Source organism: Cephus cinctus, unplaced genomic scaffold (genome assembly GCF_000341935.2).
Source record: "Cephus cinctus unplaced genomic scaffold, Ccin1 Ccin1_scaffold0462, whole genome shotgun sequence".
Classification (NCBI taxonomy): domain Eukaryota; kingdom Metazoa; phylum Arthropoda; class Insecta; order Hymenoptera; family Cephidae; genus Cephus; species Cephus cinctus.
The window spans coordinates 367,739-383,694 of NW_014333138.1; the positions used below are offsets into that span (position 1 = coordinate 367,739).

The 15,956-nt window shown below is 38.2% G+C and overlaps 2 protein-coding genes across 8 annotated transcripts; one reads left to right on the forward strand and one right to left on the reverse strand.

Annotated features, from left to right (window-relative positions):
* Nucleotides 1–2,246: 2,246 nt before the first annotated feature.
* LOC107268036 lies at nucleotides 2,247–6,869 on the forward strand. Of its 7 annotated transcripts, XM_025085318.1 has the most exons (4): nucleotides 2,658–2,714; nucleotides 2,833–2,961; nucleotides 5,356–5,546; nucleotides 5,775–6,869. In XM_025085318.1, the coding sequence occupies exons 2-4, from the start codon at nucleotides 2,954–2,956 to the stop codon at nucleotides 6,314–6,316; spliced, it is 741 nt and encodes a 246-aa protein (XP_024941086.1). In that variant the 5' UTR covers nucleotides 2,658–2,714; nucleotides 2,833–2,953; the 3' UTR covers nucleotides 6,317–6,869. The 7 variants fall into 7 exon arrangements, with proteins under 7 accessions (XP_024941087.1, XP_024941086.1, XP_024941085.1 ...); XM_025085319.1 differs by lacking the exons at nucleotides 2,658–2,714; nucleotides 2,833–2,961 and adding an exon at nucleotides 2,247–2,414; XM_025085317.1 differs by lacking the exons at nucleotides 2,658–2,714; nucleotides 2,833–2,961 and adding an exon at nucleotides 4,084–4,118.
* Nucleotides 6,870–6,946: 77 nt separating this feature from the next.
* On the reverse strand, nucleotides 6,947–9,937 carry LOC107268035 (alkaline phosphatase). The gene is made up of 8 exons (XM_015740377.2): nucleotides 9,595–9,937; nucleotides 9,245–9,447; nucleotides 8,735–8,927; nucleotides 8,378–8,541; nucleotides 7,973–8,320; nucleotides 7,704–7,902; nucleotides 7,422–7,640; nucleotides 6,947–7,315 (listed from the first exon to the last, which is right to left on the reverse strand). The coding sequence occupies exons 1-8, from the start codon at nucleotides 9,662–9,664 to the stop codon at nucleotides 7,134–7,136; spliced, it is 1,578 nt and encodes a 525-aa protein (XP_015595863.1). The 5' UTR covers nucleotides 9,665–9,937; the 3' UTR covers nucleotides 6,947–7,133.
* Between the last annotated feature and the right edge of the window lie 6,019 nt (nucleotides 9,938–15,956).

Genomic DNA, 15,956 nt, shown 5'->3' on the forward strand with positions numbered 1-15,956 from the left:
AGAGAGAGAGAGAGAGAGAGAGAGAGAGAGAGAGATAAAGAGAGAGAGAGAGAGAGAGTGACACATAAACGTGACTTACAGCCAACTAGCGGTGTTTTTCGAAAATTGCAGAAACATAGATCATACCATAGCGACGAAAAAAATAAAAATTAAAGAAAAAGCGTAAGAAGCGGACAAGAAAAACGAAAACTTTTTATAGTGCCTTAAGTGGGAAAAAAAGAGAGAGGAGAAAACTAATAGAAAAAGACGTTTTTGCTTAAAATACCTAAAGAAAAATTAATCATCGTATATACGTCATCGTACGTTTTTCCACTCCTATGACGATCATGAAAAAACGACGATGACGTAGGCACGGTGACTTTTCCTGGAACGAGATCGCATCCTTCGCACATACACGTGATATACTATTAGGTCCAAATCCAATAAATCCAATATATAAGCATATTTTGCTGTTTACGTACATTCTGTGAGCGTCATCAATTGTTGTTCTTCAATTGTTGGCACTAGTTAGCATATGCTTCCTTTACAAGTAGTGACCACGCCACTAATTTTCCTGGATGGCCTTTTTCTGCTGGACTTTTAAACTTGCACGTACATTGAAACATGTGATTGGATGTGTGATTTGCGTGGGTGCGCAGGTAGCGAATAGAAACAAAAGCAAACAAGAGACAGAAAAGCGAATACCGATTTGAGAGGGACAAAAGAAATATAAAGAGGACACTTTTAAAAACTAGACGAACGAATAGTCTAATTGTTTTATTTTAATAGTAGCATTCCATAGGAAGTACACACTGATAGTCATCCATCCTAGCCCACTGGTTTACTGTTTTCTCATGGCGTCGGGTGAAATCCAGAGGTCGTTACGATTCGATGAGAGAAATATGATAATAATAAAATGCAGGAGAAGACACGAAGAGCACACATTTTTATAGGTTTAAAGAACATGTAGCATTTTCGTCGGCTGTTATTGGTATATATCGGAGGTATGACAATAGGAGAAAAGAAGAACAAAGAATCGCGTTTGCCATTCGCTGTGTGTACAAGATTGCGCCGCTAGGGGCGCGACGATCGCGCTTATGGAAAATCGTATACCTACGGGGCTAGGCTAGCAGCCATATGAGTGCCATACCACGAAGTAAACACGAAGTAACATAATTTTTAGATAAAAAGAGGAAACAATCTGTAACATATTTATTTAGCGTGTAGATTGTGTATGCATGAAAGATATAAGAGATACAATAGGTACTGAGTATATGTGTAAAGCTCGACAAATGGCCCAACCTCATTCGATGAGCCACTCATTGTCCTGCGAACATGCCAAGATCAAAATATAAAATCCGACAGGCACAAAACGGCAGGACGTTCGCTTTGGGATTTATTTGTTTTTTTTCTTTTTTTCGATCATTCTTTTTTGTCTTCGTCGAAACAGTCTCGGGAGGTTGGCTTAGTGCGATTAGATACTGAATACTATATTACGATTATTACCCCTAGATCGCATTACAAAATGAAACACATAGTATATACAGTAGTACTATTTAGATTTAGAATTGTACGGTCATTAGTATTAATTAATACCTGCTGTATGGATGTAAGAGAGAACTATTATATAATTTTATCTATTATTATTATTATTAATATCTTCTATTATTATTATATTATTATTATTATATTATATTATTAAACCACATCTTATGTAGCTGTGATTTTGCTTTCAAAAAGTAAAAATTAAAAATATTTATAGCAACAGACACGAATTACGTGAAAAACCGGACGTGAGAATCATTATAGAAACCTGCCCATGGTCTAGACCTCCACAGACGTTACGAAATCGTTGGCTTCGAGAATATCCCGATTTGGAATAAACGAGAGTAAGAGAAGGAAAGGAAATATAAAAAAAAGAGAGCGTAGAGCATCTCAAGGGGAGGCGATTAAAAAAAAAATCGTTCTTTGGACTGAAAACAACGTGCGCTCCAATAGCATCACACGCACTCAAAAGTGTATACAGTACGGTGAAGTGATGGCCGTACTTTTTTTTTATTGACAATAAACGTACTATATATGGCTCGTTATAAAATTATCAATATGCCTAAACTATACTGAACGTGTACGTTAAATGGCTGATGAAAGCGAAACATTCAACCCATTCATGATGCAATATTATTTTTAACATTTTATTTGTCTCAACGTTCTGGCAGCACTGGATAAAATTAGATAAGGAGAGTGTCAGACGCTCGAGCAAATGTGTCGTAGATGCTGAGACTGTCTGATGTATAAAATGCCAAAGAATTTCCACGTTTAAACAAGAATCTACAACGCGCTTGAAACCACGTCTTTGCCGTCGGGTGATGACGATGGTGTGGTAGGCAAGTGGTATTAAAAAAAGTCTACAGATACGAGAAAAATATCAAGAAACAGTAAGTGTAAAAAAATGATGGTAAATTTACAGTGGATATAAAATATTACTGTTTTTGGAAAATTATTAACTTGGAATATTAAAGTTAAAATCGTATATATTGTCATTAGATTTACTATATGCTTAGCAAAAATACTGGACTCATACGAATTTAGCATAATGTGTATTGAAATTAATATAAATGTTAAAAAATATTTAATCAGCGCTGTGACTCACAATCAATGGCTGCAGCTTCACTGGGTTAGTATAATAATGTCGCGCAGTCAGTATAGTGTCATCAGTGGAATCATGAAAACGTGCTGTACGTTAAATTTCAAATACCGTATACACAAATAACTTGACATGCTTTTATATTACCATATAAATGTTTATGGAATTTCATATATTGTATATACAAAAACTTTCTATTTATTTTCTAGAAAAATTTTTAACAGTGTAGACTGGTGTATTGGATTCATTACTGTTGGTTGGCCGATGGAAAATCGTTGGCTTTAGGAGAGGGAAAATTCTCAAGCTTGAAATAGAATTAAGGGAATACCCATGAATAAGTAGGTACTTACAAAAATCCAGTATTTAAGCGCGCCATTGTATCTTGAGTTCAAATATTTAAACGGTTATGTAAAAGTTACGTGAAATAGTTTGGCGGATTATCTTTATGTTGAATTACGTATTCATTAAGAAATGTATGCAGTTAAATAATCATAATGAATATTTGGATAAAATTTGTATTTTAGTTTCAACGGATTTTTGACTCTTGTTGCGTCTCTTCGTATCGCTTACTTGAGAACGAGGGGAGACATGTGGACTGCCGTGCCAGAGCAATTTTCTGATTGCCGCATATCCCGATCACGCATCATGTGCGTGAACATAAATTCGATCCGGCACTGACGTACCACGTGCAGCGTTTCTAGCTGTAGAGTTGAGGTTTATCTTCTACTTGCATAGGCGTCGAGGTTCAACGGAACATTATATAAGGATGCGTGTTATCAAAATGGAACGTATATTTGTGGCTTATCAGGTTTATTTAATAATACGTCTAGACGACGACACTATAATTTTAGATGTAAAAATGTTTTCGGCTATGATGACGAATCATTGGTGCTTGTCTAAGGTCATCAATACAGGAATTAGCCAATTTGGCAACGGTTCAGAGGTTCTATTGTTAATAAATACGGGCCAAGGCGATGAGTCCTTTTGGTAAATAATTTTTGGGACCTGAATGCATATAACGGGTTTCCAACTTTACTACGAGTGGTTCTATTATATTTTTAGAGTAGGAGCTTTATTTATGGTTTATGGATTTACCTTTGTACGGTAACTCAATATAGATTCTGAAATATATCAAAGACTTCATTTTAAAATGGGTTCAGGATAATGAAATTTAAACTCTAGAGAAAGCTTTCATTCGCGTTATTTATATATGTCAAATGAAAATAATAAATAACTGTACCCTGCAGTAAGTATGTAAAGTAACACATTTCATACTGATAAGATATTGACACAGAAAACCGCACAATATTTTTAAATGTGTAAGATTAATACGAATAATATCAAGGTTAACTTAAAGAATTTTTTGTATAATGCTGTTTTCCTTCAGTCGCAAAGTATTTTATATTTTTAACCTGGAAACAAATTTGTTTTCGTTGAAAAGTTTGAATACATTACAACAGTACTTTACAACGTATATGTGGGATAGCAGTTTACCGTAAGGACAAAGACTATACGAAGTTTTTGACTGTTGAGTATATTTTTTTCGAGGAAGTTCTATTTCTCCAGCATCTGTCAGTTTTGCATAGATGGATACATATATTTTGTTCAATATCAATCGTGCTCCTTTTGTTCAGGCGTCCACAGGTTTTCCGTCAAGGCAAATATTTTAGACACCTTTAAGTATTGGTTGAGTTCTTCTTGGTGTTGTGATTCCAGCCAATCAGGCACGCCAGGCTATAGGAATCGTGCGCGTGGGAGGCTATGGTCTCACAGCGTGTAACAACAGTATTTTCGATACTTCAGTTGTGCTTGAATTCTTGCGAGAGAACGTGATTCGTATTTTGTGGTAAGAATACGTGATTGTTTTTCTTTTCACGACACAGGAGAGAAAACCCCAAGTCCGTACCGAAGGATGGGCATATTTCGTGAATTTCCTATAGTGTTCAATCTTTATAAAAAATATAGTTAGAACAGAAGGTGAAATTACTTTTATGGAAAACTTCTATGACCAACTGGGCTTCGTGCCATTGTAAATAAATTCTCATATATTTTGTACAAAGGTGAGTAAAATTTGGCCTATTGTTTCCATAGTTTGAGGAGTCTTGTATGTGTCGTCCATTTTACTCATGAGGAGAGGGTTTCGCAATTGCTTGGTTTCCGTTCTAATTACTTCTATAAATTTTGTTTAATAAGCATTGACGATTAACGGAACTAGGGGAGCCTATTACGTTGATTCAATATATGTATATATTTTATGTGCGTCATTGCTATTTGCCAGTTATAAATTCCTTGTTGTATCGTTAACATCTGATTGCTGGGATCATCAGTTAACAGACTTTGCACTTTATGTACAGTTTCATTTTGCATTTTTTTTTTAAATTCTGGTTTTGAAGTACCAGCAAACAGTTGTATGTAGTATATTAGATTCTTACCAGAGTGTCTGTTTAATCTTGCTCTGTGTCAATGATGCATGAAACCTACCAAATAAGAAGTGGTTTTTGAATGATATTTTATTTTAATACTGGACATCAGTACTAATCTTGGGTTAAAAGCTATCAATTTCTTGACAAACTTGGTTGAATGCCTCAGTGCGACTCTAGATGTCTGACAGAGATCTTTGAAAGTAAGTCTGGGTGATGGAATTTTTGAGTGTAAGATTTTGGCTATTGAAATAGTGCAGTTAATTTAAATAATTTTTGCCAAATGGAAGTAAATAAATCATTTTATTTCAGGAAGAGTTACAACATCTCTTTGTATTCTGGCTGGCTCAAAGTTCAACCATTAAATTATCAAGGAACATCCAACAAAATTTCAAGTGTTGAAGTTAGCAAGATGGATGTAGCTACGAAGCTCACAAATGGGACGAGTGTTGCTGTAAGAAGGAGACCAACACTAGCTCGTCGTGTTTCTGAAATGTTCAAAGGTGACTATTGATAATTAAAATTAAAAAGAGTTAAATAAAATGCTTGTGGGATGTGATACAACTTCACTAAAAACAGGAATGACGCAGTAAAAGATTACCTAATTAGTTTTTATCTTGAACCAAGAATAAAGGCGTGCATAGTGGTGTTGCATAGTTAATTCGAAAAATAAATGTAGTGCCTGTATCGTTTTGATTAGAATTAATTATTTGATTCATTGACTGTTGCAGATGGAAATTATAGTGGCCCACCATTACTGTTTCGCCACTCGTCCATGCAGAAGATTCGCCATTGTTGCCAGAATCTAAATCTGTTTCCATACCTCCTCTACTCTTTTGGAAATTCAAAGTCCCATCCAGTCGCACGGAAGGTCAATCTTTACTTCAACCTCCTGCTTAAAACCATTACTGAACAAATCTTCTTTGTCACCAACTGTGTGCATCAGACTGCTCTGCAGATTATCCGTTCCCCACAGACTACTCCAACTCCAGGTACCTTTGAGGCATCAATTGCAATAACAAACACACAAAAGTTCACCAAATTCGAAAAGCAAGAACGCAAACGTATCTCCCTTGTGCTTACTCTGGCTGTCTACTTTGCTCTACTGGTGCTTGCCTTCCAGCTCGTGGGACTTTGCAGTCTCATGATGTTTGGCAAGTACACTCCAGGTTTTATTTTCCTGATCTCAGCACTCATGTGTCTAGGCTACGTATCTCTAATGGTTATGATACATGATGGAGGTTTTAAAAAGCAGAAAAGGAAATTTCAGTGATATTTTAATATACGCCGTAGCGGGTAACATTCTCAATTACGACAGACTCCGATAACGTTTCTATAGAGTTTAATTTTTATGTGACCATTTAAAAGTAGCCGTAATTATGCTGTCGGAGTGCTTCGTTATCACTTTCGTATCCTGCCTCTTGGTTTTCCATGTTAATAAGTTCCTTTATGATAACAGAAATATGAGTTCGGGTCATCACCAGAGTGTAGCCGGATTTTTTTATACGCATAAAAAACACTATAGTACTTGAACGAATTTTATAATATTAACGATTTAAGTGATTATTTTACACAGTAAAGAAATATTTGCCAAGATGAATAACATGGTAAAGAAAGTAGAGATTCCCTTACTAAATAGCATAAGGACAGTAACACTTAATCAGCATAATATGTTCTCAAAGTAATGTCAATTCTCTGCATTTATTTTTTTTTTTATTGCTACGACTTACGACAAGTTATAGCTAATAAAGAATCCTTCTGCAGTATAAGACTGAGCACTGTTTTATCGTACTTGTTTGTAAATAAATATATAAAAATTATACACACTCATCGCATCACTAATTTCCGAAATGGAATAATCTGAACTCTAATATTTTCGTAAATGAAGCAGAAAAGTTGTGACGTAACGCATTATCGACTATTACATATTATATTTGATCTAACTAGCCGGCGCGATTACTGCACCTAATCGCGCACAATTTTTTTTGTTACTGATAATTTTTAAATCCATTCAATTGCATCAGAGTAGCACGTGATTCGTTAAGGTCTATTTGCGAATGTCACCACGTGCCATTTATCTGGTTTTTTTTCTATATTAAAGACCAACTAATCTGAACTAGAACTACAGTAATAATTAAGTACAAGATATTGCTATTCATGTATATCACGTGCGCAGCAGAACTGTCATATTCTCCGATTTTAGCAGCATAAGCGATTACTTGAGCCACGAAGTTCTGTTCGTGAGTTGAATGAAACAGATGTGCATAGGGACCTAAAGAGATCATTATATGTCAATCAAACAATTGATTACTACGATTTAAGCTTATAACATACACCTTCACGTTAGGACGTTTGTATTGCTGTATCTCTTTACCCACCTAAAGCGTAAACGGCTACGTCGCCACCTCCATGATAAGCTTCATCGGAAATAATCGCAGCTTGTTGACTGTAAGTGAAATCACTAGTGTTATATAAGGATACATTTATCCTCACTGCTTCACGATCACCGATCTTGTAGGCCATATTGTTAACTCCACCAGTACTGTAGCTGAGTATAGTATAGGGAATTCCATCATATCTGGATTTCTGTGCGATACCTATATAACAGCAATAAGATAAATATATAATTACTTGAGCCTTGACATATATTTAATATTCACCAAGAATGTTTGATCCTCTATCGCTATATCCATTGAAAGACAAAGCATGCGTATGATCGCTTGTGACAATGACAAGTGTATCAGTGGTATCTATCATGCTCAATGTTGCATTAATGGCGTCTGAAAATCTTGTAGTTTCTTGAAGAGCCTGAGCAGCGTGACCTCTGTGATGAGCAAAATCGATAAGTCCTCCTTCGACCTGAAATAAAATAATTATCTAGATGAGAGATGATGCTAGGAAATGAATATCCTAAACAGTAGGATCTAACCATTAGTAGGTACCCGGTTTTGGATTTCTGTAGAATTTTAAGCGCTGTCACGGTCATCTCCTCAAGACTTGGTTGACCTTCTGGGCTTTGATCCCTTGCATAATCCATGGTTAAATGACCATTTGAAAATATTCCTAAGAGAAAGTCCGTGTTCTCGGTATCCACCTCGCTGAGTTCTTTATTATTTTGTACCACCGCATACGAAGCACCTAATAATTTCTTATCAGAGGACCAATCGCTTATCAAATTTCTTCCATCTTTACTGTAGCAGGCATAGGTATCTATAGGATCATTGGTACCATTTACGACATCCGATACCAGAACTTGCCTTCCACCTCCCATGATTACCTGAAAAATTTAATGATACGACAGTGATCGATTGAAATTTTAATTCCGTTAACTTACATTTATTTTTTTCCCGGGCTCATCCTCGATCAACTGTCTCGCTATGTCTTTACAGTTGGATGCCGTTTTCGGCACTTTGGCCTCGCACTCCCATCTTCGATCAGGACAATGTGCATAGAGAGCAGCAGGAGTTGCGTGCGTCACCCTTGTAGTAGTAACAAAACCTAAGCAAATTCACTGGTCCGTATTCATAGTGCTTGAGATGAAGCACAGTCTTAAGACCGTAGATATAGTAATAATAACACATGATAGAGGGTGTCTTAAGATTGTGCTTAAAACGATGAACTGACTTTGAATACGAGCCATGGGTATTATAATATTTATTTGAGAAATTGAACTTTCTTGTCGGTAACTAACCCGTCGCTTTCCCAGCATCTTGCGCCCAGCTAATAATTGTATCCGTGTGGTAAGTAGAATTCAGACTTGACTTGCAATCAGCCAATGGTATGTTCGCGTCCAAACCGACAACTTCATAATTAGTTTTAACTCCACTAAACAATGCCGTGGCAGTCGCCGCAGAATCAGGCACTTGCTTATCAACGTCGTATGTCTGATAACAGAGATCATCATTAGCCAGTAGGCTTATATATGATTAACTAGAAAATCACGTTTCCAATCATGTGCAACGTTTCAAAAGAATATTCCATATTCTTCTATGACTATGACTAAAGGTACTCAATGACTACGTTTAGGGTGTAAGTTGGACCAATCGATCATGTGTAACGTTTGATAAAAATAATAGCGTATTTTTATTAAAAATTGCACATAATTGCATAGTTCTACTTAAATCTTGTACGATGGAAATGTTATCAATGATTTTAACAAAAAAATTAAATATTACGTAATTTTTTATATAAATGCATTTACCTTCAGAAGACCAACGTGCGGAAATTTTTCCCACGAGAGATAACTCTCCTCGCCCCTATGGTAAATCCTACTAGCTGTTATAGTATCAGGGCTCATACCATCGCCTACGAATAATATGACATTTTTAGCAGTGTTTGTATTCCATCTGTATGTCAAAGATTCTTTGAGCTCATCACGTGCCACGTTTCGCCAGAATTCCATGTCTGTCAATATTAAATAATAATATACCTTATAGCCTCGTATGGTAATACAGTTTTCTGTTTGGTTCTTAATGTAAATCTATTCATGCGTTACGAGTTTCATATATTACAGAATATTCGGTTATTTAGGAGTTATTAAATTATACGAACCTTCTATTGCATTGGTTATCATAGTTATGCAAATAATAAGAAACAGTCTCCTCATGGTATTTGGTGCCATGCTATTTCTTAATTATATCTGCTTGATTACTTTTCGCTAGTCTCTCTTGGTTCTTCAAGCCAAAGTAACTGAACTTTCCACACGATGGACTCAACCGCGACTAATCTTTCAACGTTAGTCGGCAACTCATTTACATGCTATTGTCCCACTCTGAACAATGCCAGATAAGAATGTATGTACACTAGATATATATACACAGATTTGAGAACGGATAACACACTGATCTCTGATAGAAATTGTCATAAGGCGAATGGCAGCAGAATTCAATGGCTAATGGAAAATCAGCTCAGAATTATGAGAGAAGACAGCGTATTTCAGCGCCATTAGAACGTGTCGGCTATTCTAAGATGGATGCGTCGAGTTATGAATACCCTGCCGGTAAGTGTCGTTTCTTAGCGTCAGTATGTTTATGACCGGCAGGGTGGTGAAACAGAAATTTTCGGATTTGTCATTTTTATGGGCAGTACAGATAAAAGATATTCTGTATGTTTAATTTTATTACAATCACTGGGAAAGAGGATGTGGAATTTTAATTCTATTTTAATTTATTTATACTCGTTGTATGTTCGTGTACATTGACACGTTCATACATGTTAATTGGATATAATTAGCTTAAGGCAAATGTGCCTTACTATATTAATTATAGTATTTATTCTGTATCTTTATTATTACGGCAACTAAATTTTTTTTACATACGTACACGTGCTTCGTGATAAATGGGAAAAAATAGTTGTACAATGTTTGAATTTGACATTATAAATTTTTTATCTTTAATACATGAAATTATTATAAGGTGTCATTAGAGTTCGACAATATAGGTTTCTTGTCGGTAAGTTAACGACCATCGTAATCTTATCCAGAGTTTTCTCAAACGATAAGACCTTCGTATCCATTATCTCTAATCATATTCATATCGTTTACCATTTAATAATCTTAACGTTAAGTACTGATATTAAGCATAGAATACTTTGTAATAGTTACTTAAGCTGTTTTCGTGTTAAATTTTTTTAACTTGCTCTATCGAAAGCTTAATTGCTTCAATTAAATAATAATTTTCGCCATTGACTTTCACGTACGTGTTCCCTTAACGCTAAATGGGAATGCAGATATTTTCATAGATACCGAATTGCATAATGCGCTCGAGTAATTATTAAAGTAAATTGCACAAATCTGTGACGCAAGGCGCTTCAGTCAGCCTCGATAACCCTAAACTCCAAGGGTGCATTCTTTCGTTTCGTCAAAGTTTAGCGCGAAGAGGGTTGTTTTGAAGGAGGGGTTGGAACAATCGAACGTCCCGAAGCGCAAAGTAAGAGAACGAAGAAGAATTTATTGATCGTCCTTTTTTTACATGGCTGCTGAGGGAGTCAGGGGCTCGGGACGGAATTAAAGATGGCGGGAGTTTTTCCATTGTCTTCCCCTACTCCGTCTTGGCACCCCCGTGAGCCGGCTATAGGGGCGCACGGGCGCAGTGGGAAAGACAAGGAGGGATGAAAAATGGCCGAGAATATTTTAAAGGGAAATTGAAGAGGTGGCAGGCCACCCGCTCTCTTCGTAACCACCCTTCCTGGACCGCTCAAATGGAATAATATGGCTGTCCGAACTCGCAAAATGTCTGACCGTCCTCCATACTGATATTTCACAAGAAACACTTGGATTTAGTAATTTTTTCGAAAATTAACATTTAAAAATTACATTATACGTCAATTTAAAAAACGTCTACTTCCACGTGCATATAGTATTTTTCAAAAATTATTTTTTTTTCAGTTCACTCAAATTTGTTTTCCCTCTTCTTACGACCGGATGTCAGGTAGCGAGTGGCGGACGAGTAATGAGGGGTTGTTTTCATTACGTCAGCAAGGCGGAAATCCAAAAGGGAAGGAAATGAAAGAAAAGAAACGGAACGTCAGGGTAAGGTAAGGGATGAAGTGGGAAGCGAACGAGAAGCGAACGAGAAGCGAACGAGAAGCGAACGAGAAGCGTACCTTCCTACTTACTAGTTACTAAACAGGCAAGGGTGGACGAGGAGGTTAGTAATGCAGAATGTATATACGTAATCGTAATTTCCTTTTGTTCTATCCAGACTCAATCTCTAGTTAAAACTAGGGGAATTTCGGGTAACGTCTTGTAGGATGGCATTCCTACGTATTTCTTATTTTTATTCTTTTTTTTCCACTTTTTCACTTCTCATCCGTAATTCAGAAATGCTCAACAGGAATGCAAAGATTTCACAGGATTTCGACTACCAGTCTGTCGCGTGTCTAGTCGAGTCACAACTAAGACGTCGTTATATCATACGAAATCGTGTCTACGTATTTATGTTTAATTAAATTTGAATCCCCATATCTCTGTACACACGTGAAACACTCGCGCGATTAGCACTCGGCGCGGAACGATCCGTTTGGTCAAATTGCACCATGGATACTGATATGTCCAACGTGTTTGGCAGCGTGTATGGACAGAAGCCCGATGCTTATATAGGCTCTGGAATCTCTCATAGAGAATGTAATATTACCTACGTACGTTAGAATACATAGAACTCGTTCGGCCGGTATGCAAATCCGTTGACCACCCCGTAAAAAGGTACCCATTTTTTCTTTCTGCGGGACTTTGACCATCTGCCTTCATTTTCTCTACCCCATATTGACCTTTGAACGGGGATGGTCCGTTACCTTGTGAGCGAACGAGTATGTAATAACCAATTTTTTATTTTATTCGTCATTTCTGTGACAATAATTATTTTGGTTGGTTGAGTGTACGAGGCAATTTTTTTTAACAACTAATATATATATATATATATATATATATATATATATATATATATATATAATGTAATTTTGGGTCACTGGACACATAATGATGCGCTCATAGGGGAGTGTAACGATATTTAGATATTTAGAAAATTCGGTGCGATCGGTACCTTTATGATTCTCAAAGTATAATTAAATTGCTGTAACTTTAAGCCGGGTTCTTAAAGCCTTAAATTTACACGAAGTATACGTGTGCAGCAACATTGATTTTCTACGTGTATTTTTGATATATTTATATCTGCATATAATATACAGTATACAATGTATACCTGTATGCTTTATGTTATCTCAAGATATCACGTTTTCAACGATAAAGACGACAGATTTGAACGCTGTGCTCGTTTTTATTTTTGCACGTTTATCACTCCCGCTGTCAATTCCGCTTACGAGCAATGTGCGAATTAACACGTAAAACAGAGAAGCTCTAATAAGGAGTCAATAAACATAGGGGTAGCGGCTAGAAAGCGTCAGTCTAAAGCCGTGATCAAATTTAGCACGTGTCGAGCAAGAGAAACGACCTCGACCTCATTCCGGCTCGAAATAGTTTTTCAATTTTCACGCTCGATTAATCCCGATCGCAATTTTCCTCGCATTTAGCTTTTCGATTATCCACTGATGGCACTTTCCCAATGCGTGAATTTAACGATAACGACAGTGATACCACGAAGACGATACATACGTCACTCGGAAAGCCACCAATCTTCACGTCCTGACAAATTGACCAGCCAGTAGCGATAAGGCGATTTACATGTAAAGCAATCGATGCGAGTATAGTCAATATGTAATCGCATATATACATATATATATATATATATTATATAAAGCACAGGATGTAGAATGGCTGGCCGTAACGTGGCGAGGTGGTAAGATCTGATTTTCTGACATTGTTTTCCGTAGGACAATGCCGGGTCGAGCTGAGTGGAGATAAGTTATGACGTCATAAGGCAAGCCTCGAAGACAATAGAAAAGAAGAGCGTCAGTAAGCTCGTCCAGAAAATAATAAAGACGAGTTTTTAATTGTATCATAAATTTCGAAGACCTATTGTTTCCGAGGTGGATAGTCCCCGGCAGACGTCAGGTTCAAAGACTTTCGTATCGGCTGTTTTCTATTTTACGTCGAACTGGTCGAGGAGTGTCGGTACTAGGCCCTACCTGAGAGACCCTGTACGAAAATGCAGTCCCTAGCGAGTGGGTCAGGATACGCAAATTGTTATTTGCCTTTGGTTTCCTATTTATACCAGCGATTATCATTGTACCAGGGTGATTGGTTCAGGCGGTGGTCGGTACGGATGGCCGTTAACCTTTCTAACGGAGAGATCTCGAAGGACGCTAGTGGGCCAGTGTGGCGAGGGTAAGGTTAGGGGCTGCAAGCATAGGGTTGAAAAGTTTCGTACTGTTAGAACAGGTTTCGGGGTATCGAGGGATCTAACGACCCTTTGCCAGACTCGACCCTTGGTCAGGATTTTTCAACGAATTCTTAATCGGCACTAGCTCACTCACTGTACAGGGCTGTACAAAGACTGTTTCTCTTTCGCATATTTCTCATCTTCCGGGAGGCGTCTGGGGAGGTTCATTTGAAATCTTGTCGGTCCCATGAACGCGCTGGAGGAACAAAAGAGTTTGGAAAATAAAGGAAGAAACGGAACAGCGAGAGGGAGATCGTGTACAGTACTAGAGCAGCGTGTACTGGTACTGGACTGGTCCGGGGTAGAAAAGTTTTGTCCATTTTTCGAAATTGACAAGGAGCTGGAATTTTATTGAGAAACATGAAAATTGACAAATTTACGTATGAGGGTTACACTGCGCGTTTGTGATTTTTTTTTTCTTCTTATCTCTCGCGATAAGACAGGCGAGAGGTAAATCAATGTTTGTACCGCAGGGACATTTTCATTTCTGCCGACGGAAGGAAACGGCACCACCCCTCTACTCTCTTCTACCCCTGGGTTGGTTATTAACATAAAAATAAATGAATACCGGATGCGCTGACTCTTTCCGAGCATAGTCATCTCGACTATGCATTTCTCGTACTTTACTTTCGGCCGGGTCTCCCTTTCCGCTTTTACATTTTTATTTTATCTTAATTGTCTTTTATTACTTATTTTTCACTCGGATGTTAAAATGGACGCGCGTAACGCCGTCGCTTCGAATTCCCTCGGAACGCACTTTCGCACCCGATCGGCCTCGAAAATTGGTTTTGAGATTGCTCTGACGGGTTCTCGCCCAAAGAGAGACTGACGTGCATAAGAATTGGAGCGGAACGTGAAAACAAGCTATTAATCATACTTTCATAATCGTTCTGTTTATTATTTATGAGCCGATACGACGTACGCACGTCCGAGAGAACCGATACAGTCGATACGCAAAATAGGACTGAATTTCATTTTCATTTCGAAATTCCCCTTTTACCTCCCGTCTCTTATTCGTATGCCCATGCATTAACGACGTAATTTAAAAAATGTGTATCTTCAACATTCAGGTTGTCTGTCCACCTTAAACTACTCGCTACGCGATATATGTCGCGGATAATCGTAATAGTCACTGTGGCTGCGGTTGTGGAACCAGCTGTGGGGCGGCGGGTGGGCTTTCGCGTGCAACTCTCAGGGAGCCGTAAAGACTCTTTGGCTTTCATAGCTCCGGGTGGAGTTTTACGGGTGCGTTGTTTTTATGCTGTTCTAAAAAGTGCAGAGTACCGAAGGTACCGGAGGGGATGAGAATGAGAAAAGCAAAGAAGTTGCCGGGTGGGGTGAGACTGTGGTCCGTCGTAAAAAGCTAGCGACGGGGTGGGCAGCCCCTCGTAAAAAGCAGCGGGGTAGCACTGGGCATGGGGGGGTGGCTAAGATCAGCCCCTAAAAATGCCAATCCCCACCAGGCATCCCTTGAAAATATCTCCCCTCTTTCGGTTCTTTCTCGCTTTTTACTCGTCTCCTCGTACTTTTCGGGGCGCAGCTTTTCCAACCCTTGTATACGCATCCGTGGTCCTCGGGGGGTGGGTCGATCGGGAGAAAGAAAGACGGAACGGGACGTAAAAGTGGGAAAGTAAGAAATGAAGAAAGAGGGAGGTATACAGCCTCCTTAAAGTATTTCAGATAAGAATAAAGTAAAGCCGGTAGGGGTGGGTTTTTCTTGCTGCGAGCGGTAGGGGTTGGTATTACCGCTGTTCGCAGTGCTCCCGCTGCCGACTGGTACTTGCTCCTTGCGGACTCTTTCGTTAGACGTAATAATGGGGATGCTGGTGGTGGTACCGATGTTGGTGGTGAATGTGGTGGTGCAGCCAGTCCGTATCAAAGCGGAGAAAGCAAAAAGTCCAACGATCGATGCTTGGCCACCGAATACAATGAAGCTGCTTATGTTCATCCCCTTTTAGATTCAGTGAATCCCCTTCTTACTCTTCCTCACAGAATCTGAAGGACGAGGACGGGATGAGTCGAGACTCCTGCGATCTTGAATTTTTGGTTTTCATCTCACGCTCGCTATCAGACTCCTCC